At 43.7% G+C, this 24688-nt stretch overlaps 1 protein-coding gene across 1 annotated transcript; it reads left to right on the forward strand.

Moving 5' to 3' along the window:
- The first annotated feature begins 8128 nt into the window (after nucleotides 1-8128).
- On the forward strand, nucleotides 8129-23065 carry LOC111952628 (protein NEDD1-like). Its single transcript, XM_023971496.2, is given in 17 exon segments — nucleotides 8129-8284; nucleotides 9226-9369; nucleotides 9595-9689; nucleotides 9800-9916; nucleotides 10117-10257; nucleotides 10467-10696; nucleotides 10966-11170; nucleotides 11800-11980; nucleotides 12152-12248; nucleotides 12250-12269; nucleotides 12402-12455; nucleotides 12815-12916; nucleotides 13217-13449; nucleotides 18389-18578; nucleotides 20519-20654; nucleotides 20765-20831; nucleotides 22278-23065. Coding segments are annotated over 16 exon segments (2109 nt in total). The 5' UTR covers nucleotides 8129-8284; nucleotides 9226-9233; the 3' UTR covers nucleotides 22383-23065.
- The last annotated feature ends 1623 nt before the right edge of the window (nucleotides 23066-24688 follow it).

Consider the following 24688-nt stretch of genomic DNA (forward strand, 5'->3'; position numbering starts at 1 on the left):
ATCACCACTGGCCTCATGGTGAAGTCCCTGAGCGGTTTCTTTCCTCTCTGGCAACTGAGTTGTATTTGTATTTATTATTCCAAGGCAGCAGCTACTCTTCCTGGGGTCTATCAAAATTAAGGCAGTTATATATATTTTCTTTATATAACTGGGCAAGTCAGTTAAGAACAAATTCTTATTTTCAATGGCAGTGGGTTAACTGCCTTGTTCAGGGGTAGAAAGACAGATTTTTACCTTGTCAGCTCAGGGATTCGATCTTGCAACTTTTCGGTTGCTAGTCCAACGCTCTAACCACTAGGCTACCCTGCCGCCCCACATACAATTTAAAAATCATTACAATACATTTCACAACAGATTTCACAGCAGTTAGTGCCCTCGGGCCACTACTGTACTACCACATACCTACAACACAAAATCCATGTGTGCTTGTGTGTATAGTGCGTATGATATCATGTGTGTGTGTGTGTGTGTGCATGCATGTGTCTATGCCTATGTGCCTTTTCACAGTCCCCGCTGTTTCATAAGGTGTATTTTCATCTGTTTTTTAAATCAGATTTTACTGCTTCCATTAGTTACTTGATGTAGAATAGTTCCATGTAGTCATGGCTCTATGTAGTACTTTGTGAAGAGAGCCCTGGTGGTATGCATGGGTGTCTGAGCTGTGTGATAGTAGTTTAAACAGACAGCACAACTGCATTCAACATGTCAATACTTCTTACAAAAAAAAGTAGTGATGAGGTCAATCTCTCCTTTCCTTTGAGCCAGGAGAGTTAGACATGCATATTATTAATGTTAGCTCTCTGTGTACATTTAAGGGCCAGCCGTGCTGCCCTGTTCTGGGCAGCCTGTCCCTCTATGGCACCTGAACACAAGACTGGACAGTACTCCTGGTTCGACAAAACTAGTGCCTGTAGGACCTGCCTTGTTGATAGTTATGTTAAAAAGGCAGATTAGCTCTTTATTGTGAAACAGGCCTCACCCCATCTTAGCTACGTTTGCATCAACACTGCTCGACTGAGGGACCTTGTATGTGTGGGGTACAGAGATTAGGTAGTTGCTCCAAAATCATGTTAAACACTAATATTGCACACAGAGTGAGTCCATGCAACTTATTATGTGACTTCTTAAGCAGATATTAACTCCTGAATGTATTTAGGCATGCCGTAACAAAGGGGAATAATACTTACTGACACAAGACATTCAGCTTTTCATTTTTCATTCATTCATAAAGATTTCTAAAAACATAATTCCATTTTGACATTATGGGGTATTGTGTGTATGCCAGTGACACAAATCTCAGTGTAATCCATTTAACAATTCCAGCTGTAACACAACAAAATATGTAAAAAGTCAAGGGGTGTGAATACTTTCTGAAGGCACTGTAAGTATGCCCCCAATGCAATTATAAAGTCTAATACATGTGTGATTTCAACAGATTTTTATCAACAGATAAAATTAACACATTTTTGAAATTTGTTGAATTTATTTAACAACATTCCGAACTTGTTTAGCATTATCTAGTCAAAATATGGCATGATTCCACTATTTGTATTCGTTTTAATCATTATCAATTGGGGACCTTTATTTTGAAGGCAAACTGCAAATGGCAGTTTGCCTCACATTCTATAATGTTTTCCCACCCCTGAAAAACACCTATGACTGCCCTTTCCTTGCAGTTGAGTGGTTCAGCATTCCTTCTGAATAATGTCCCACCCACTTTCTCACTGGGTCCCCTTTAAGTTCATCCCATTCTTTCAGAAACTTCAGAGCAAGCAACATAACACACAGCACACACACTCACATGTGGACCAAGTATCCAGTGACAGACTCATCCCTCGATGGAAAACAGTCCAAGCCAAGACACAGAGGGAAATCCTTATCTATTCTAAGTTTAACTCATATTCATCATAATAGTCAAATGTTAGGAAAAGCAATAGCTTACATATTTTCCAGTCATAGCGAAAAAGGTAAATGAAATGTCACATTGCATGGAATTTAACTGAAGGCAAGGCAGCCCATACCAAAGGAAACATGCAGCCCAGGTGCTGCTTCAAGTGGAGAAGCTGATGATAGATTGACATGTCATAACTCACCTAGAGATGGACACTACTTATCCCCCACATCATGACTAGACTTGTCTTAGTGGAGTTCAATGCATTTGGAACATGGTTAGTTATGCACAACGTTGTTTAAAACCAAGTAAATGGTTTGATGTTTATTTGGACCCCCATTAGTTGTTACCATCACAACATCTACTCTTGCTGGTGTCCATTCAAATCAAATCAAATGAAATTGTATTTGTCACATGCGCCGAATACAACAGGTGTACACCTTACAGTGAAATGCTTACTGACAAACCCTTAACCAACAATGCTTTAAGAAAAAAGTGTTAAGTAAAAAATAGATTTAAAATGTCTAAATAGAAAATAAAAGTGACAAATAATTAAACAGCAGCAGTAAAATAACAAGCGAGGCTATATACAGGGGGTACGGTACAGAGTCAATGGTCGGCGGCACCGGTTAGTTAAAGTAACTATTCATAGATTAAAAACAGAGAGTAGCAGCAGTGTAAAAGAGGGGTATGGGAAGCCCTTTGATTAGCTGTTCAGTCTTATGGCTTGGGGGTGGAAGCTGCTAAGAAGTCTTTTGGACCTCGACTGACGCTCCCGTACCGCTTGCCGTGCGGTAGCAGAGAGAACAGTCTATGACTAGGGTGGCTGGAGTCTTTGACAATTTTTAGGGCCTTCCTCTGACACCGCCTGATATAGAGGTCCTGGATGGCAGGAAGTTTGGCCACAGTGATGTACTGGGCCGTACGCACTACCCTCTGTAGTGCCTTGCGGTCGGAGGCCGAGCAGTTGCCATATCAGGCAGTGATGCAACCAGTCAGGATGCTGTCGATGGTGCAGCTGTAGAACCTTTTGAGGATCTGAGGACCCATGCCAAATCTTTTCAGTCTCCTGAGGGGAATAGGCTTTGTCGTGCCCTCTTCACAACTGTCTTAGTGTGTTTGGACCATGATAGTTTGTTGGCCAAGGAACTTGAAGCTCTCAACTTGCTCCCCTACAGCCCCGACGATGAGAATGGGGGCATGCTCGGCCCTTTTTTCCTGTAGTCCACAATCATCTACTTTGTCTTGATCACATTGAGGGAGAGGTTGTTGTCCTGGCACCACACGACCAGGTCTCTGACCTCCTCCCTATAGGCTGTCTCATCGTTGTCGTTGAACAGTTGTGACATCGGCAAACTTGATGAAGGTGTTTTTGGCCATGCAGTCATGAGTGAACAGGGAGTACAGGAGGGGACTGAACACGCACCCCTGAGGGGCCCCCGTGTTGAGGATCAGCGTGGCCGATGTGTTGTTCCCTACACTAACCACCTGGGGGCGGCCCGTCAGAAAGTCCAGGATCCAGTTGCAGGGTCCTTAGCTTATTGATGAGCTTTGAGGGCACTATGGTGTTGAACGCTGAGCTGTAGTTAATGAATAAAATTCTCACATAGGTGTTCATTTTGTCTAGGTGAGAAAGGGCAGTGTGGAGTGCAATAGAGATTGCATCATCTGTGGATCTGTTGGGGTGGTATGCAAATCCGGGTGGGTCTAGGGCTCCTGGCATAATGGTGTTGATGTGAGCCATTACCAACCTTTCAAAGCACTTCATGGCTACAGACATGAGTGCTACGGGTCGGTAGTTATTTAGGCAGGTTACCTTAGTGTTCTTGGGCACAGGGACTAAGATGGTCTGTTTTAAACATGTTGGTTTTACAGACTCAGTCAGGGACAGGTTGAAAATGTCAGTGAAGACACTTGCCAGTTGGTCTGCACATGCTCGGAGTACACGTCCTGGTAATCCATATGGCCCTGCGGCATTGTGAGTGTTGACCTGTTTAAAGGTCTTACTCACATCGGCTACGGAGAGCGTGATCCCACAGTCGTCTGGAACAGCTGGTGCTCTCATGCATGTTTCAGTGTTACTTGCCTCGAAGGGAGCATAGAAGTGATTTAGCTCATCTGGTAGGTTCGTGTCACTGGGCAGCTCGTGGCTGTGCTTCCCTTTGTAGTCTGTAATAGTTTGAAAGCCCTGCCACATCAAACAAGCGTCGGAGCGGGTGTAGTACGATTWGATCTTAGTCCTGTATTGACACTTTGCCTGTTTGATGGTTTGTCTGAGGGTATAGCAGGATTTCTTATAAGCTTCCGGGTTAGAGTCTGACTCCTTGAAAGAGGCAGCTCTACCCATTAGCTCAGTGCGGATGTTGTCTGTAATCCATGGCTTCTGGTTGGGGTATGCACGTACGGTCACTGTGGGGACGACGTCATCAATGCACTTATTGATAAAGCCAGTGACTGATGTGGTGTACTCCTCAATGCCATCGGAAGAATCCTGGGAACATGTTCCAGTCTGTGATAGCAAAACAGTCCTGTAGCTTAGCATCTGCTTCATCTGACCACTTTCTTCTTGACCGAGTCACTGGTGCTTCCTGCTTTAGTTTCTGCTTGTAAGCAGGAATCAGGAGGATAGAATTATAGTCAGATTTGCCAAATGGAGGGCGAGGGAGAGCTTTATACGCATCTCTGTGTGTAGAGTAAAGGTGGTCTAGAGTTTTTTTTCCCTCTGGTTGCACATTTAACATGCTGATAGAAATGAGGTAAAACAGATTTCAGTTTCCCTGCATTAAAGTCTCTGGCCACTAGGAGCGCCGCTTCTGGATGAGCGTTTTCCTGTTAGCTTTTGGCCTATATTCAGCTTATTGAGTGCGGTCTTAGTGCCAGCATCGGTCTGCGGTGGTATATAGACAGCTACGAAWCATATAGATGTAAACTCTCTTGGTAAATAGTGTGGTCTACAGCTTATCATGAGATACTCTACCTCAGGTGAGCAAAACCTTGAGACTTCCTTAGATTTCGTGCACCAGCTGTTGTTTACAAATATGCATAGGCCGCCGCCCCATGTCTTACCAGAGGCCACTGTTCTATCCTGCCGAAAAGCTTACAACCCGCCAGCTGTATGTTAATCATGTTGTCTTTCAGCCACGACTTGGTGAAACATAAGATATTAGAGTTTTTAATGTCCCGTTAGTAGGATATATGTGCTCGTAGTTAGTCAATTGTTTTATCAATTGATTGTACATTGGCTAATAGGACTGATGGTAAAGGTAGATTACCCTCCCGGCGATGGATGGCACCCGGACCTTCGTCCACGATATCTAAATGTTTTCCTCCTACGAATGACAGGRATGAGGGCCTTATCAGGTGTCTGGAGTAAAACCTTCCTGTCCGACTCGTTTAAGAAGAAGAATTCCTCCAGTACGGGGTGAGTAATCGCTGCCCTGATATCAAGAAGCTCTTTTCGGTCATAAGACATGGTSTAAGAAACATTATGTACAAAATAAGTTACAAATAACGCGAAAAAACATACACATAAGCACAATTGGTTACTGGATCATAAGACGGCRGCCATCTCCTTCTGCGCCATTACTACTTTTTAACTGTGCTATTCAAGTGTTGTCATTGTCCTTCTCTTGATCCATTAATTATAAATAGGAAATAATTTGCTTGTTTCATTTGGTAGTGACACTTTGTAGCCCAATCTATTGAGAGAGACAATGTAATTTGGTTACCAAGATAAACAATCATATTTATTGACAAAAATATACCAACTAATATACTGAAAATCTTTTGTTTTTCCAGTTTCCAGAGAACCCATTCTCTGTGACGCACATGGAGGAAGAGGTATGGAGGTTTGGATGGAAACAAATTACTTGAGCCAAACAAGGAGGAGGGCATGAGTGGTAGGCTGCATTTTTGGCCAATGGGGCTTTTTATTGTTGGCATTGCCTTATTGTGATATAATAAGGAGCTGAGAGGGATGGTGGAACTGAGGAGTATCTACTCTTATCCATTAAAACTGAGCTTTTGGTCAGCGTTAGCCAATGTTCAGTCAATGTTCACAACACTCTATTTAAACATGACATAGGATATTATGGCGTTCCTTCCACCCCAGTAGCCGGACGCCGCTCTGGTCTGGTGGAAGAGTTGCTGCCGTGTCGGCTCTCCACAGCCGAATGGCCGGGACTCTGCAGGGATCCCTCCCCGAAGAAGTCTCCCCTTTCCCTGGAGAATGGACTTAGGGGATGTTTCTGTTCTCGACCCAACCAACCAGCCATGGAAATATGTCACGCGCCGTGGAAGTCGAAGAAAGCTTCCTCTGGCAACGGGTGCCTCCTTGGAGATGTTAAGCCCGGACTGAACACAGACCAGAACTGGCTTTGCCACCCTGGATCCAGAGGTTCCAGCGCCTTCTTCCTTAGGGGCTTCCGATTCGAGATCGGATCCGGAAGTACCTGAGCCGGAGGTACCTGAGCCTTGGTCCTCTGTTCTGTCTCCTTCTCCGGTGGCTTCTACCTCGGGTTCAGATCCTCAGAGCTCCCACCCTCATCAGACCGTGAGGCTGCCAAAGACACCCGGCCCATTCATCATCCACGATGGATACTACAGCCGGCTCAGGTCCATCGGGCCCCACCGCCCTTCGGTCCTTGAGGGGTCTTCTAAATCACCCGAGGCGAAAGAACGGCCGGACCTCCTCGGCTGTTTCACCAGCTGTCATCATCGACAGCTCGATGGTGAGAAACATCTTGGTTCTCAGTGCAAAAACCCTATGCTACCCAGGAGCACGAGTACAGGACATTACAAGGCTGCTTCCGACTGTTCTACGCCAGATGCCGGGAGCTGACACTGTCGTAGTCCATGTGGGGTCAATCAGGAGGGCTAGCTCAGAACTTCTAAAAATGGACTCAAGACCAGTTCAGTTAATCGCTACCATTGTGACACTGAGTTGTCATAATGCTGCATCAAATGTACATTATCCCAGCGGTGTTGGCAGACACAATGTAAGTAATTTAATGTATGTCCCCCTAACTGCCCTGAATAACTCTGTTGATCCTACAGCTATTGTTTGCAGTAATCATGTGCCTATGAACCAGAGTTACACTGTTAGCACTGAGGTGGTGTGCCCTAGTAGGAAGTCCACTGTGTGCAGCTCACCSTGMACTATTAGCTCCAATATAAATAACATGAGCAAGTCTACTTCTGATAACCTTCCCAATAAAGCATTAAAAACAATCAAGTAACCCAGAAAAGTGCCACAAATAGCCTATATTAACATATGTAGCTTAGTAAGAAATAAGGTTAATGAAGTCAACAACTTGCTTGTAACAGATGGCATCCATATTCTGACTATCTCTGAAACTCACTTAGAYAATACCTTTGATGATACAGTGGTAGCAATACATGGTTATAACATCTACGCAAAAGACAGAAATACCAACGGGGTTRTKATGCAGTCTATATTCAGAASCACATTCCTGTTAAGCTTAGAGAGGATCTCATGTTAAATACTGTTGAAGAAATATGGCTACAGGTTCATCTGCCTCACCTATAGCCCATTCTTGTGGGAAGCTGCTACAGACCACCAAATGCTAACAGTCAGTATCTGGATAATATGTGTGAAATGCTTGATAATGTATGTGATATCAACAGAGAAGTATATTTTCTGGGTGATTTAAATATTGACTGGCTTTCATCAAGCTGCCCACTCAAGAAAAGCWTTTCAACTGTAACCAGTGYCTGCAACCTGATTCAGGTTGTCAGTCAACCTACCAGGGTAGTTACAAACAACACAGTCTGAATAAGTCTTAACTTATTATGGATCCCCAGCTACTCTTCCTGGGGTCCAGCGAAATTAAGGCAGTTTATAAAAATGTTAAAACATTACAGTACATTTACAGATTTCACAACACACTGTGTGCCCTCAGGCCCCTACTCCACCACTACCACATACAAAATCCATGTGTACCTGTGTATAGTGCGTATGTTATCGCGTGTATGCATGTGTCTTTGCCTATGTTTGTGTTGCTTCACAGTCCCCCGCTGTTCCATAAGGTGTATTTGATCTGTTTAAAAAATATATAATGTTACTGCTTCCATCAGTTATCTGATGTGGAATAGAGTTCTCTATGGGGGCGTCTATGAGTTGTCTTTCTGGGCTCGGCGTCAGTTAAACTGCAGTTCCGCCAGTGTCCTCTGTATACATGCGATGGCTTGCTTCCCAACTGGAACCCTGGGGAYTTAGGGGGGCCGCTGTCCTGGCTGCAAATGCAGGAATGCCCACATGCAGGATCGCCGCCAATTGCGGGTTGTAATTGCACACTATTGAAATTGTTTATGACAATTCCCGTCATTCGACAGACRATTCATAGGACAATTTCACAAGGAAATCAGTAACAAGTAAGTGAGTGCCATGAATTGACAAGCTCGTATTGACTAATGACGTTAGCTGGATAGTATAACCAAACCCTGTACTTTAAACTTTATTTAGCTAATCTAACGTTTGCTAGCTAGCAACTTGATCAAATTTAGCCGCTGGCTAACGTTTACATGCTAGCTACTCTTTCTTCGCAGAAGTAGTCTCAACTAGCTAACGCTAGCTACCTGTGGTTAACTAGTTAATTAAAGTTAGTAGGTTCACTAACTATCCATTTAACTTARGTGTTTATAGCAGCTTTGTTGCACATTTTGATAATTTTGAATAGTCAAAAGAACCACCAACTCGCTTGCCAATTCAGGCTAACTAATTTATCTACTGTAACTTAGCTAGCTGTTTACATTTTAGCTTAGTTGGCTAACGTTAGTAAACTGTTTTGCTAATGGTGATAGCTAGCTAATGTTCTTGTGACTTGATAAACATAGCTAACGTAACTAGAAGCTGACTAGTTAGCTGATAGTGCATGTAGCAAAGTTTGATAAGAACATWTCTCAGCTTTGCTCAAATCTCCATTTGGGCTAACTAACCTAAATAGCCTGTTAACAATTTAAATGCCATTTGAACTTGTTTTATTATGCATTTCTTCTGTATAGCTTGCTCATTTATTAGCTACGTCATTAACGTTATTTGTTTTCGCTTCTCTGAAAATTTGTTGTGAAATAATTCTGTTAACATGGGCTTTCCCTCTGTAAGTTAGATGGGAGGTAGTTCTCTGTCATTGATCACTCAGAGTCTTTGTCATATCAGTCTCACTGCAGAGAAAAGACACCCACTGCAAACTCAAAACATCTTTGCTTCTTGGCAGCAGCGTTATTTCTCAGTAAACGCATCTCATTTTGCATCCACCTGACAACGGGGGAGTGTGTGTGCGCCATCACTCACAGCGGTCCTTGTGTCTTTGCAGCCGTTGCTATGGAGGAGGTGACGCATCTGGTGTCGTCCGGCGACTGTGTTAAGATCTGGGACTCRGCCTCCATGACAGTTTTGGAACAGTTCAACCCGCACAGTAATACACACCCTGTGGCCCAAGTGTGCTGGAGCAGCAACAGTATCCTTCTTACTAACCCTTTGGGCATGTCCATGTACCTATGTTATAATGTATTCTTTTTTGTTTTCCCTTTGCTCTTGTCACATTCTAGTTGAACCATAGTGGTGAGCAGCCCCCACACCTTCATGTAAACTATTTATTTTTTAGGTAATTTCTCATCCACCCAGTTCTGTTCTGTGACATAAATGACTATATGCAGTCAGTTGCCTTGACTTGATTCCTCAGATCAGTATCTTGTAAGTGCCAGCAGTATAGGAGACAAGCTGGTGGTATCCAGTCTCAAGTCCKCWCCTATCCCAGTGTTGGAGCTTGCAGAGGGGGTGAGTGTATGTGGCCTGACAGCCAGGGCCAGTAAAATATTCTCAGTTCCATTCTAATTCATTACCCTCCCGCATGTTGTCACATTATTATAATATTTTTTTGTCCTCAGAAAAAGCAGACACGTGTGAGTCTGAACTCAACGTCCCAGTACCTAGTGAGTGGGGGGCTTGATAACTCTGTTAACATCTGGGACCTAAAGGCCAAGAGGCTTCATCGCACCCTCAAGGTACCCTCAGTCTTACCAGGACCTGTGACCCTACCCATGGGAACTATGTTCTAGTACTTATATTTTGAACACATCTCACCTGAACACCTGGTCCAAGCTTTCGGTGTAGATATCAAGGCATTTTAGAGTAACCTGTATTACTAGCACAGAGACTCAAGGCGCAATTTCCATCCTCACCTCTCCCTCCTCTCTCTCACCAGGACCACAAAGAGGAGGTGACGTGCGTGTCCTTCAAYGGCAGTGACAGCTACATCGCCTCGGGCTCCACCAGTGGTGACATCATCCTGCACAGCATCACCACCAACCTGTCCAGTAATGCCTTTGGACACGGCACCAACCAGGTGAGTGTTCTGTTGGACCTGACACACTTAACACTGTAACCATGACCCTTTGCTTATACTTAGCCAATTCTATCCCAGTGCCTGAGTAGTAGGGGCTAGGGGTTGTTACTGGTCATCAWATCAATGTGAGACTGAAGGATAGACGACAATGACAAAATTGGGGACAATTAAGATGCCTCAGGTCTGAAATTACGTTCCTCCCACCTTAGCCCATCCACGACCTGAAGTACTCTGTGGTTAAGCGCTCCCTTCTGGGCAGTGTGTCAGATAGCGGCTCGGTGGTCCTGTGGGACGCCAACACTCAGAAGGAGCTGCACGTGTTTGATGGAGCCCACAAGGCCCCCGCCTCGGGCCTGGCCTTCTCTCCTGCCAACGACCTGCTCTTTGTCACCGTTGGCCTGGACAAGAAGATCATCTGCTATGACACCTCCAGCAAGATGTAAGAGCATGAGGTTTAGTATTGACCAAACAAGTTTAGAGATATACTGTTTGACTGAGAGAAAGCCTGTTACCTTGGTATTTTTTTACAAGCTTTGTTGTTGCAATTTTTTGGGGTCAAAACACATTCACATTATTTTGTACTTTGTCAATGATGCTGTCCTATACTAGTGATTAGTTCTTCAACAGCGCAAAGGGGACTTTAGAACTGGCTCTTGTGCTTTCAAGTACAGTGTTGACGTTTGTTTGTTTCCGCTCCTTCTCTCGCAGTATTCTCCGCAACATGTGTGTGGAGTCCCCGTTGACGGCCATTGACTTCACTCCAGATGGGGCAGGGCTGGTAGTGGGCTCCACCCAGGGCAGACTGTACCTGTACGACCTGCGCAACCTCAGCTCCCCTACCAAGACTGCCGCTGCACACAATACCTCCATCACCAGCCTGCGCTTCCAGAGCTCCCAGAGCAGACACCTCAAGGTAGGCTACACACCACCAGCGCACTTTTCAATTATTTCCAGTCACAAGATTTGAAAAGTTTAAAATAAACAGCACTCTTTAAAATCACTGAATTGGAATTTCCTAAACYGAGTTCAAATTGTATTTTTGTTAGGGACTGCAGCTGTACTGTGACTGAGACACTGGTTTTGAGATTTTGGGATGACATTTGTTTGTGCAAGGGGGCACGCCAAGACCATGTGGGTTTTCTTTGGTCTGTTGTGCATGTTGTACGGAACAAACTCTTTTTAATTCCTTAATTTATGTAAATAGTTTGACACTTATTGTGACATAAATGCTTTTGAATTGAGTGTTCTATTTCACTTGATGGGAAATGCTGTGCCCTTTTGTCTTTACAGTWAGCATTTGCCCAGAGTAATGCACTTTGTCAGTTCAGTGTGTATCTCTTGATAGCTTGCACTGTAAGCCCTGCATTGTATGGCTATGGGCTCCTGACTAATAAAGGACCAAAATGCTTCTAAAACCTTAAATACAGATCTCAATAGAGACAGTATTGTAGCTTGTAGGTATTTAACTGGCAYGTGTTACCTGAGATCAATTAAACTTGACCTTTTCAAGCTAACCATGTCCCTTGGTTTTTCCCCTGTTAGTCCAGTAAAATAGCGTCCAGCAAGTCTTCCAGCGCCCAGACAAGCAAGAGGATCTCAGCCAGGCTGGGTAGTACCTACCTAACAGTAACTACCCCCAGCTCCACCTCCAATCCCCCCTCTAGCCTGCCTGCACCCCATGCAGTAGAAAGAGGGGATGGACAAGCCCAGGGCACAGGTCAGACTCGCTCTAGTACCTCAAATATACTCTGGCCAACATCCTGACCTGAAACATCACCCCATTTCCAATTCATGGTCTAGACCAGTGGTAGTCAAACCTGAGCTTAGAGGTCCAGAGAGCAGATTGTGTGTGTGTGTGTGTGTGTGTGTGTTGTTGGGTTGCGTGTGTGTGTGTGTGTGGGTGTAGCACACACAGAGAGGCAGAGGGCCAGCTGGTGTTGACGCCTGCCTAGTCTGGACAAGTTCAGCAGCGTGGGTAGAAACAGCCTAGCATTTTCTCCCCGTAAGAGACGGTGAGCTCCACACTTGCTTTGACTCTTCAATTTAGTTTCAACTTACTCTCTGGTATATCAAGTTATGATTTGGTTGTCACTCTCTCTACCTCTGTTTTCTTTTCAAACTGACAGCTTGTTTCTTTGTCTTAGATTACAAAGCCCACAGGATGAGCGGTGATGCTCCTGGTGGAATCAAAGGAGATGGTAGTGGATTGCCATGTCCTCTTTTTACAGTTCAAGTAGTGATCTCTCCTTTGAGCATGATGATGGTCATGAGGACCCTGCACCGCTAACCATGAGTTGAAGACGTGCGTCTTTTTCAATTATCCCTCTGTAATAAACTTGATGCAACTAATGAAGGGCTTGGCAAGTAGTTGATTCAGGTGTGTTAKTGCTGGGCTAGAACAAAAATGTGCACCATGTGGGGTTCATCCAGGAATGGATTGAGAAACACTGCTATAAACATTCAACAAAGTTCACTGTCCACTGTACATCTCATATATATATATACTGGTGTATATGATTGAGACCACATTTGTGACTGTTGTTTGTATGTACCATAGCGATCAGTTTGGATATGTTCTCCAGAGAAGGGCAGCAAAGCATGGAGAAGTTCAGCAAAGTGGGACGCAACAGTCTGGACATTTTCTCTCCTGTTAGAGAGGGTGAGATYCCATTTGTGTGTCTCTTGACATTCAAAGTTCACATTGTTCTGCACAGCTTCACAAACCTGCAAACTTTTCCAAATCCTTTCCACTTTAATAGAGGGATACTGAGAGTTTATTGCATTTACCTTGTTCTACTTACCCAGAGTCAGATGAACTTGAGGATACCAYTTTTATRTCTCTGCCTGCAGTATGGAGGAAGTTATCGGTAGTTTCGTGAGCCAACACTTAACTAGCATTAGCGTAATGACTGGAAGTCTATAGGTAYGGTAACGCCATTGATWCACTTGATCTTTGCAGATTACAAAACCCATGGAATGACTGCAGATGAATCAAATGGGAAGAAAGCAAACAATCTGGACTTCCTCCCTACCTACTCTGGTGGGCCCCCACAACACAAGACTCCCCTGGGCACCCTTGGAGGAGGGTGCTGTTACAGCCCCCTGCCTGTCTTCCAGACCCCTTCACCAATCAAAGAGGAGCTAGCCATGCCTCMTGCACCAGCACAGACAGATACACAGGACTCAAAAAGGGTCAGTCTACCTTATTCAATCAGCTGTTGTACCTTGACCAACTTGGAATGCTGACACAGACCATTTGAACCAGGAGTATTCAATTCTTGTCCTGGGGTCTTCCCAGCCCAACACTATCAGACCTGATACAAATACTTAAGGACGTTCATTACTTGAATCWAATGTGATAGTGTTGGGCTGGAACAAAAATGTGCCGATCAGGGAGGCCCCAGAACCAGAAATGAAACCCCTGATTTAGTCTCTGTKTTTCCTTTCAAAATGTGCAGTGCCTTCAGAAAGTATTCATACCCCTTGACTTATTCCACATTTTGGTGTTACAGCCTGAATTCAAAATGGATTAAAGATATTTTTTTTACACACAATACTCAATAATGACAGTGAAAACAACATGTTTGTAAAAATGTTTGTACATTTATTGGAAATTAAATACAGAAATATCTAATTTACTTAAGTATTCACATCTGAGTCAATACATTGTAGAAACAGCTGTAATCAATGCCAAAGATGCAAGTCTCTAAGAGCTTTCCACACCTGGATTGTGCAACATTTTCCCAGTTTATTATTTTGAGAAGTCTTCAAGCTCTGTCATTTGTTGTTGTTTATTGCTAGACAACCATTTTCAGGTTTAAGTCAACTGTAACTCGGCCACTCAGGAACATTCTCTGTCTTGGTAAGCAACTCCAGTGTAGATTTGGCCTTGTGTGTTAGGTTATTGTCCTGCTGAAAAGTGAATTCATCTCCCTGTGTCTGGTGGAAAGCTGACTGAACCAGGTTTTCCTCTAGGATTTTACCTGTGCTTAGCTCCATTCCGTATCTTTTTTTTATCCTGGAAAAACTCCCCAGTCCTTAATGATTACAAGCTAATCCATAACATGATGCCGTCACCACTGTGCTTGAAAATATGGAGAGTGGTACTGAGTAATGTATTGGATTTGCCCCAACTATAACACTTTTTTTCAGAACCAAAAGTTAATTGCTGTGCCACTTTTTTTTCTTTTTTTTTGCAGTGTTAGATGGCGCCGGCAGATTGTGTTTATTTGCATTGTTTGTTTCTTATTTTGTACATAATGTTGCCGCTACCGTCTCTTATGACCGAAAATGACTTCTAGACATCAGGACTGCGATTACTCACCACGGACTGGCAGAATCCTGTTTTTCCTTTCACGACTCTGACTGGCCCGACGCGAAGGATATACTGCTTCCTCGGGAACCGGACCCGGTCCCCGTGATCTGCGTGAAGAGGAGGCGGAGAAAGAGGGGCCGAAGGGYGGCTGCCATCGGAGAATTCGTAGGTGATCGAATAAACTGCCACTTCTCTCCATTCTGCTAGCAAACGTGCAATCCTTGGAGAATAAAATCRATGAGTTACGCGGAAGATTAAACTACCAACGGAACATTAAAAATGAACATCTTATGCTTCACGGAGTCGTGGCTGAATGAYGACAATATCAACATACAGCTGGCTGGTTATACGATGTACCGGCAGGAAAGAACAGCAGCGTCTGGTAAGACAAGGGGCGGCGGACTATGTATTTTTGTAAATAACAGCTGGTGCACGATATCTAAGGAAGTCTCGAGCTATTGCTCGCCTGAGGTAGAGTATCTCATGATAAGCTGTTGACCACACTACCTACCGAGAGAGTTTTCATCTGTATTCTTTGTAGCTGTTTACATACCACCACAGTCAGAGGCTGGCACTAAGATAGCATTGAATGAGCTGTATTCCGCCATAAGCAAACAAGAAAACGCTCACCCAGAGGCGGCGCTCCTGGTGCCCGGGGACTTTAATGCAGGGAAACTGAAATCCGTTTGACCTAATTTCTACCAGCATGTCACATGTGCAACCAGAGGGAAAAGAACTCTGGACCACCTATACTCCACACACAGAGACGCATACAAAGCTCTCCCTCGCCCTCCATTTGGCAAATCTGACCATAATTCTATCCTCCTGATTCCTGCGTACAAGCAAAAATTAAAGCAGGAATCAACAGTGACTAGATCGATTTAAAAAGTGGTCAGATGAAGCAGATGCTAAGCTACAGGACTGTTAGCACAGACAGATATGTTCCGGGATTCCTCCGATGGCATTGGGGAGTACACCACATCAGTCATTGGCTTCATCAATAAGTGCATTGATGACGTCGTCCCCACAGTGACCCCAACTAGAAGCCATGGATTACAGGCTAGAGCTGCCGCTTTCAAGGAGCGAGACTCTAACCCGGAAGCTTCTAAGAAATCCCGCTATGCCCTCCAACGAACCATCAAACAGACAAAGCATCAATATAGGACTAAGATCGAATCGTACTACAGCGGCTCCGATGCTCGTCTTATGTGGCAGGGCTTGCAAACCATTACAGACTACAAAGGGAACCACAGCCGAGAGCTGCCCAGTGACATGAGTCTACCAGACGAGCTAAACTACTTCTATGCTCGCTTCGAGGCAAATAACACTGAAACATGCATGACAGCACCAGCTCTTCCGGGAAGACTGTGTGATCACGCTCTCCGCAGCCGATGTGAGTAAGACCTTTAAACAGGTCAACATTCACAAGGCCACAGGACCAGACCGATTACCAGGATGTGTACTGCGAGCATGCGATGACCAACTGGAAAGTGTCTTCACTGACATTTTCAACCTCTCCGAGTCCGTAATGCCAACATGTTTTAAGCAGACCACCATAGTGCCTGTGCCCAAGAACACTAAAGTAACCTGCCTAAATGACTACTGACCCGTAGCACTCACATCTGTAGCCATGAAGTGCTTTGAAAGGCTAGTCATGGCTCACATCAACACCATCATCCCAGAAACCCTAGACCCACTCCAATTTGCATACCGCCCCAACAGATCTACAGATGATGCAATCTCTGTTGCACTCCACACTGCCCTTTCCCACCTGGACAAAAGGAACACCTATGTGAGAATGCTTTTCATTGACTACAGCTCAGTGTTCAACACCATAGTGCCCTCAAAGCTCATCAATAAGCTAAGGACCCAGGGACTAAACACCTCCCTCTGCAACTGGATCCTGCCGCCAGGTGGTTAGGATAGGTAACAACACATCCGCCATGCTGATCCTCAACACAGGGGCCCCTCAGGGGTGTGTGCTCAGTCCCCCCCTGTACTCCCTGTTCACTCATGACTGCACAGCCAGGCACGACTCCAACATCATCATTACATTTTCCGATGACACAACAGTGGTAGGCCTGATCACTGACAACAACGAGACAGCCTATAAGGAGGTCAGAGACCTGGCCGTGTGGTGCCAGGACAACAACCTCTCCCTCAACGTGATCAAGATTAAGGAGAGTATTGTGGACTACAGCAAAAAGAGGACCGAGCACGCCCCCATTCTCATCGGCGGGGCTGCAGTGGAGCAGGTTGAGAGCTTCAAGTTTCTTGGTGTCCACATCACCAACTAACTAACATGATCCAAGCACACCAAGACAGTCGTGAAGAGGGCACAACAAAACCTATTCCCCCTCAGGAGACTAAAAAGATTTGGCATGGGTCCTCAGATTGTCAAAAGGTTCTACAGCTGCACCATCGAGAGCATCCTGACTGGTTGCATCACTGCCTGGTATGGCAACTGCTCGGCCTTCGTCTACAGAGGGTAGTGAGAACAGCCCAGTACATCACTGGGGCCAAGCTTCCTGCCATCCAGAACCTCTATACCAGTCGGTGTCAGAGGAAGGCCCTAAAAATTGTCAGACTCCAGCCACCCTAGTCATAGACTGTTCTCTCTGCTACTGCATGGCAAACGGTACCGGAGGGACAAGTATAGGTCCAAGAGGCTTCTAAACAGCTTTTACCCCCAAGCCATCTGGCTACCCAGACTATTTTCATTGCCCCCCACCCCTCTCCCCCTCTTTACACCACTGCTACTCTCTGTTGTCATCTATGCATAGTCACTTTAATTACTTTGCCTACATGTACATACTACCTCAACTAACCGGTGCCCCCGCACATTGACTCTGTATCGGTACCCCCCTGTATATAGTCTCGTTATTGTTATTTTACTGCTGCTCTTTAATTACTTGTTACTTTTATCTCTTATTCTTATCCGTAATTTGTTTAAACTGCGTTGTCGGTTAGGGGCTTGTAAGTAAGCATTTCACTGTAAGGTCTAAACATGTTGTATTCAGCTCATGTGACCTATACAATTTGATATAGTGCCTTGTTGCAAACATGATGCATGTTTTGGAATCTTTTTTTATTCTGTACAGGCTTAATTTTCACTCTTAATTAGATTAGTATTGTGGAGTAATTACAATGTTGATCCATCCTCAGTTTTCTCCTATCACAGGCTTTAAACTCTATAACCGGTTTAAAGTCACTGTTGGCCTCATGGTGAAATCCCTGAGAGGTTTCCCTCCTCTCTGGCAACTGAGTTAGGAAGAACACCTGTATCTTTGTATTGACTGGATGTATTAATAACTTCACTATGCTCAAAGGGATATTCAATGTCTGCAAATGTTTACTCCTGAAATTATTTAGGCTTGCCATAACAAAGGGGTTGAATACTTATTGTCTGAAGACATTTCAGCTTTTCATTTTGAATTAATTTGTTTAAAATAATCTAAAAACATAATTCCACTTTGCCATTATGGGGTATTGTGTGTAGGCCAGTGTCACAAAATCAAATTTTAAATTCAGGCTGTAGCAAAACAAAATGTGGAAAAAGTCAAGGGGTGTGAATACTTTCTGAAGGCACTGTACACAATAGTCAACCTCTCATACAGATGAAAGTTGTCTCCCACCAATAAGTAAACCCCCTCTAAAATAGGCATTCTTTTATGCCTGGCTTCTACTGTAAGGCTTATCAAAATAGGACTATGGATGCAGGATTTAATGGCTTCTAAGCAAGTTGTGGTCCAGGCAGTACTGAAACTGGAGACAATGTTCAAGCTGCTCTTCACCTGTTGTCTGTTCGACTGACAGTATGAGAAGGACAGTGGTTCCAGTCTGGAGGGTGAAGCCACAACCACGCCCACGTCATCAGCCCAGACCTCACACAGCCAACCAGCACCTCCGTTCTTCACCCCTGAACCCGGCCTGAGGACCAATGATGTGCAGGCCCAGCTGAGCTACAACACGCCCCTAAATGGTGCGCTGCCCATTATTGTACCAGGTGAGTTTGTGTTGTTATTTGTCTGTGTGGGTGAGAGCTGTAGATAATATGCTATATCAATGAATTTAGCATAACACGTATTATAGCATACATAACTACACCGAACAAAAATATAATCGTAACATGTAAAGTGTTGGTCCCATGTTTAATGAGATGAAATAAAAGACCAGGGTATTTTTCCAAATGCACAAAAATGTTTTTATATCCGTTAGTGAGCATTTCTCCTTTGCCAAGGTATGCCACACCTGTCAGGTCGATGGATTATCAAGAAGCTGATTAAACAGCATGATCATTACACAGGTGCATCTTGTGCTGAGGATAATAGAAGACCACTCTAAAAAGTRCAGTTTTGTCACACAACACTAAGCCACGATGTCTCCTTTTTGAGGGAGCGTGCAATTGGCATGCTGACTGCAGGAATGTCCACCAGGCCTCCCGAGTGGCGCAGTGGTCTAAGGCACTGCATCGCAGTGCTAGCTGTGCCACTAGAGTTCCTGGTTCGAGTCCAGGCTMTGTCGCAGCCGGCCGCAACAGGGAGGCCCATAGGGCGGCGCACAATTGGCCCAGCGTCGTCCGGGTCAGGGGAGGGTTTGGCCGGCATCGCGCTCTAGCGACTCCTGTGGTGGGCCCGGGTGCATGCACGCTGATACTGTCGCCAGGTGTACGGTGTTTCTTCCGACACATTGGTGTGGCTGGCTTCCAGACACATTGGTGTCAAGAAGCAGTGCGGCTTGGTTGGGTCGTGTTTCGGGGGACGCGTGGCTCTCGACCTTCTCCTCTCCCGAGTCCGTACAGGAATTGCAGCGATGAGACAAGACTGTAACTATCAAATTTGGATACCACRAAGAGAAAAAAAGAGCAATTAAGGAATACCCACCAGAGCTGTTTCCAGATAATTGAATGTTAATTTCTCTACCATAAGCTGCCTCCATCATTTTTCAGAATTTGGCAGTATGTCCAACCGGCCCCACAACTGCAGACCACGTGTATAATGTTGTGTGGGCAAGCGGTTTGCTGATGTCACCGTTGTGAACAGAGTGCCCCATGGTGACGGTGGGGTTATATGATATGGGCAGGCATAGACTACGGATAACGAACACAATTGCATTTAATTTATGGCAATTTTAATGCACAGAGATACCGTGACGAGGTCCTGAGGGCCATTGTCGTGCAATTCATCTGCCGCCATCACCTCATGTTTCAGCATGATAATATACGGCCCTATGTCGCAAGGATCTATACACAATTCCTGGAAGCTGAAAATGTTCCTGCATACTCACCAGACATGTTACCCATTGAGCATGTTTGGGATGCTTATTATCATCTTATCATCCTATTGACGTGTACTGCARTGTGTTCCAGTTCYTGCCAATTTTAGCAACTTCGCACAGCAATTGAAGCAGAGTGGGACATCAAATCAAAGTTTATTTGTCACRTGCGCTGAATACAACAGGTGTAGGTAGACCTTACTTAATGCTTACTTACAGGCTTACAGTGCAATTTTTAACAAAGAAATGGCTATTAGGGGAACAATAGATATGTAAAGAAATAAAAAAACAACAGCAAAATAACAGTAGCGAGTCTATATACAGTATTCCATAGACCACAATCAACAGCCTGATCAACTCTATGCGAATCAAATGGTGGTCACACCAGATACTGACTGGTTTTCTGATCCATACCTCTACCATTTTTTTAAGGTATCTGTGACCAACAGATGCATATCTGTATTCCGTCATGTGAAATCCATAGATTAAGGCTTAATTTATTTCAATTGACTGATTTACTTATGAACTATAACTCAGTAAATATTTGAAATTGGTGTATGTTGCGTTCATATTTTTGTTCAGTATTGTAAAATATGAAATTATGTATGCACAGCATTACATGTACAGTGTGTGGTAGTGAGTTGATGAAACTAATGGAAAATACCCTGTCAGTGTCTTTTGCAGTGGCATCCTCGCTATCAGAGAGAATAGTGGAGGCTGTTGGAGCAGAGGATGGAGGCGCTCCCCTCACATCTCTGCAGATCCAGTTCATCCGCAACATGATCCATGAGACCCTGGAAGACTTCAGGTGGGTGCACCTTCTCACAGCATATCACTTACAGTTGCCGAACTGTCTTGTGCACCGTTTCTCTGTTCAATAGTTTTGTTGATTTTTGGCTAACCCCGTTTCCTCCACAGGGACGCCTGCCACCGAGACATAGTGAACCTCCAGGTGGAGATGGTCAAACAGTTCTACATTCAGCTGGTATGTGACATGTCCCTCTGGTCTTACTCCACACTTGTCCACTGTGACACATAGGCCACTGCACACCACACTTGAGTCCCAGAGAAAGCACACGCTAAACCAGTCTGCATTGTGGTTCCATTTCCCTAACCAACCTCTTGCAGGGTTCATACTGTCATGAAAATCCTGGAAAAGTCATGGCATTTTAAAATGGGGTTTTCCAGGCCTGGAAATGTCATAGAAAATAATTGTATAATTTCTGTTAATGTAATTTTTAAGTTTATCAATCAAATAAAAATCGACACATCAACCAGGATCCGAATGATACTTTAGGGCATCTGTGTTTGCGTGAATCACCTGCATATGTGCGATGCAGCCAATTCAAAACATACAGTTGAAGTCGGATGTTTACATACACTTGAATGGAGGTCACCCACTCTGTAAATGTTAATATTATCCAAAAAAGTATCAATTACAATTATACACATCAGTTATGTAAGCTAACAACCAGCATACAGTTGAAGTCGTAAGTTTACATACACTTAGGTTGGAGTCATTAAAACTCGTTTTTCAACCACTCCACAAATTTCTTGTTAACAAACTATAGTTTTGGCAAGTCGGTTAGGACATCTACTTTTTGCATGACACAAGTAATTTTTCCTACAATTGTTTACAGACAGATTATTTCACTTATAATTCACTGTATCACAATTCCAGTGGGTCAGAAGTCTACATACACTAAGTTGACTGTGCCTTTAAACAGCTTGGAAAGTTCCATAAAATGATGTCATGGCTTTAGAAGCTTCCAAATGGACARTGACCMCAAGCATACTTCCAAAGTTGTGGCAAAATGGCTTAAGGACAACAAAGTCAAAAGTCCTATAGAAAATGTGTGGGCAGAACTGAAAAAGCGTGCGAGCAAGGAGTCCTACAAACCTGACTCAGTTACACCTGCTCTGTCAGGAGGAATGGGCTAAATTCAACCAACTTATTGTGGGAAGCTTGTGGAAGGCTACCCAAAACATTTGACCCAAGTTAAACAATTTAAAGGAAATGCTACCAAATACTAATTGAGTGTATGTAAACTTCTGACCCACTGGGAATGTCATGAAATAAATAAAAGCTGAAATAAATAATTCTCTCTACTATTATTCTGACATTTCACATTTTTAAAATAAAGTGGTGATCCTAACTGACCTAAGACAGGGAGTTTTTACTAGGATTAAATGTCAGGAATTGTGAAACTGAGTTTAAATGTATTTGGCTACGGTGTATGTAAACTTCTGACTTCAACTGTTTAGCAATTATTAGCATGTATTAATGTTTTCGTGATGTCCCCAAAAAATGATCACGACATTCGCAAATAATTAAATTTTAACAAATCATAATTGAAACGATAATATTTAGTTTTATTCCTTCTGTCAAAATGTGTGTAAACCCTGCTCTTGGTTCCTTGCTGCCTTTCAGAACGAGATCCATGGTCTGATCGAGAAGTACTCTGTCAATGACTCGCTGGTGGAGGAGATCGAGAAGCTGAGGGAGGAGAACAAGCGACTCCGAGACAATTACTGAGAGGTTGACTTGATAGAGTTAATCACCCCTGGATACAGTTGTTGTCCCTTCTCAACTCGGACAGAAAGTCTTCTGCAGAGCTTAAGGTCTATGTGGAATAATCGTGCCAGAGAGAGAACTCTGAAGGCCAAAGGTGCCATTTTTTTGTATCCTGGTTTAATGCCCTCCATCTCTTTCCATGGCATGCAGGGACCCTTTTGTATTCTCACCAGTTTATTTTGTACATGTCAAATTGCCAAGGGCCTTGGAATGAATTAATTAAGAAGTGCCTTACTAGTTGTAACCCAAGGGCCGACCAGTATGTTATCAGTCACAAGGTATGACACAGTGGTTATCATGCTGGACTGGCCCGTGATGGCATGGCACTATTTTGCCCCAATTCAAAACCGGTCTCTCCTCTCGCAGGTCCTTGTTGACTCCACCAGTGGATCTAATATAATGGACAAGTGTAAGTAATGATGCAAACTCTGTTACAATATTGCTGATACCTATTCATTCCTTTTAGTTCTGTGAAGGAGAGATCAACAAGGACCTAGGGATTGGAAGGTGCATTAGCTTGGGATTGCGCTTAAATACTTATCTTCAGTATGGTTGAAGTTGATAGTATCTTTTGGCTTTTACTGGAATACTGAAGATAAATTAGGGCATGCTTTTGTTGGAAGACATAATCATGATAGTGTTTGTTGTGGACTAAGTAAGAAAAGGCCATATCGGTCATCAATTTCTCTTCTTGTAAGCAAAGTGGTGCCGAGCTCCCCTCTATGAAGGGTGCTTGCATCGCCAAGTTTCTGTTCCTCATAGTTGAGTTTCTTTTGTTATAGATTTTTTTATAAGAGGAAAATAAATACTCTATGTATACAATCTCTTAATGTAACTCATTCTGATTTCAGAGTGACGCAGGAGACCGTTGAAAGTTTTCAGTTACAATGCACCATGAATGGTTCCAAAGAGACAGCATGTTAATTCTTTAATTTAACAATGAAATACAGGTGCAACACTTACAAAATAACTTAAACATCTGTAATAGTATTGATTAAAACAAATCTGATGCTTAGAGCCCAAATACTTCCTAATGGAGGAAATTAAAAACTAGATCAGACTGCATCATTAAAATGGAGTAAAAGCAACCATAGGATCAGTGCTATCTGGGATCCTTGGGACRTCCTTAACCATTACCCATTTAAAATGTCAACTTCCATAGGGTAGGGACGTCCCAAAGATCTAGCACGGACACTGATAGAGGAGCTCTATGCCAGCAGCTCAGAGGATGGAACACTCCGCCTGTGGCAGACAGCAGTGGGTAAAACAACATACGGCCTGTGGAAGGGCATGCTGCCAATTGAGGACTGGCAGACAACTAATACCTGTGGTCCATTTAAAATGGATGTTATTCTAGAAATTTGAAGTAGCTAAGTTGAGACTTTTTTTTTCTCTAATAAAAATGAACAGTTCAAAAATACTGATTTGAACGATGGACCGGCCCAAAGTGGCACTTGTTTGGCTCTACACAAAAGAAACATGGAAGATTCCATTGAGGGTTTTACGCATCATTGATTAATATGATAATTTCAGCTAGACACCAATATGGGGATATATATAAATATGTACACACTAAAAAACATGGGAAAATACAATGAAGCAATCTTAGAAAACCTTGTAGGTCTTTGGGGTTGATTTTACAGAGTTCCTCAGTGCTGTAGTCATATTTGTAGATCTTATAATCATCTCCACCTGCAACAAAGTCCTTGTCAAATCAAAGTTTATTTGTCACGTGCGCCGAATACAACAGGTTAATTAGTATTAGAACCTTAGTGAAATGCTTACTTACAGGCTCTAACCAATAGTGCAAGAAAGGTATTGGGTGAACAATAGGTAAGTAAAACAAATAAAAAAGACAGTGAAAAATAACAGTAGCGAGGCTATTAAAGTAGCTAGGCTACATACAGACACCGTTTAGTCGGGCTGATTGAGGTAGCATGTACATGTAGATATGGTTAAAGTGACTGCATATCTGATGAACAGAGCGTAGCAGTAGCATCAAAGAGGGGTTGGTGGGTGGCGGGACACAATTCAGATAGCCTGGTTAGCCAATGTGTGGGAGCACTGGTTGGTTGGGCCAATTGAGGTAGTATGTACATGAATGTATAGTTAAAGTGACTATGCATATATGATAAACAGAGTAGCATCGTAAAAGAGGGGTTGGGGGGTGGCACACAGTGCAAATAGTCCGGGTAGCCATTTGATTACCTGTGCAGTAGTCTTATGGCTTGGGGGTAAAAACTGTTGAGAAGCCTTTTTGTCCTAGA

Source organism: Salvelinus sp. IW2-2015, linkage group LG26 (genome assembly GCF_002910315.2).
Source record: "Salvelinus sp. IW2-2015 linkage group LG26, ASM291031v2, whole genome shotgun sequence".
Taxonomy (NCBI): Eukaryota; Metazoa; Chordata; class Actinopteri; order Salmoniformes; family Salmonidae; genus Salvelinus; species Salvelinus sp. IW2-2015.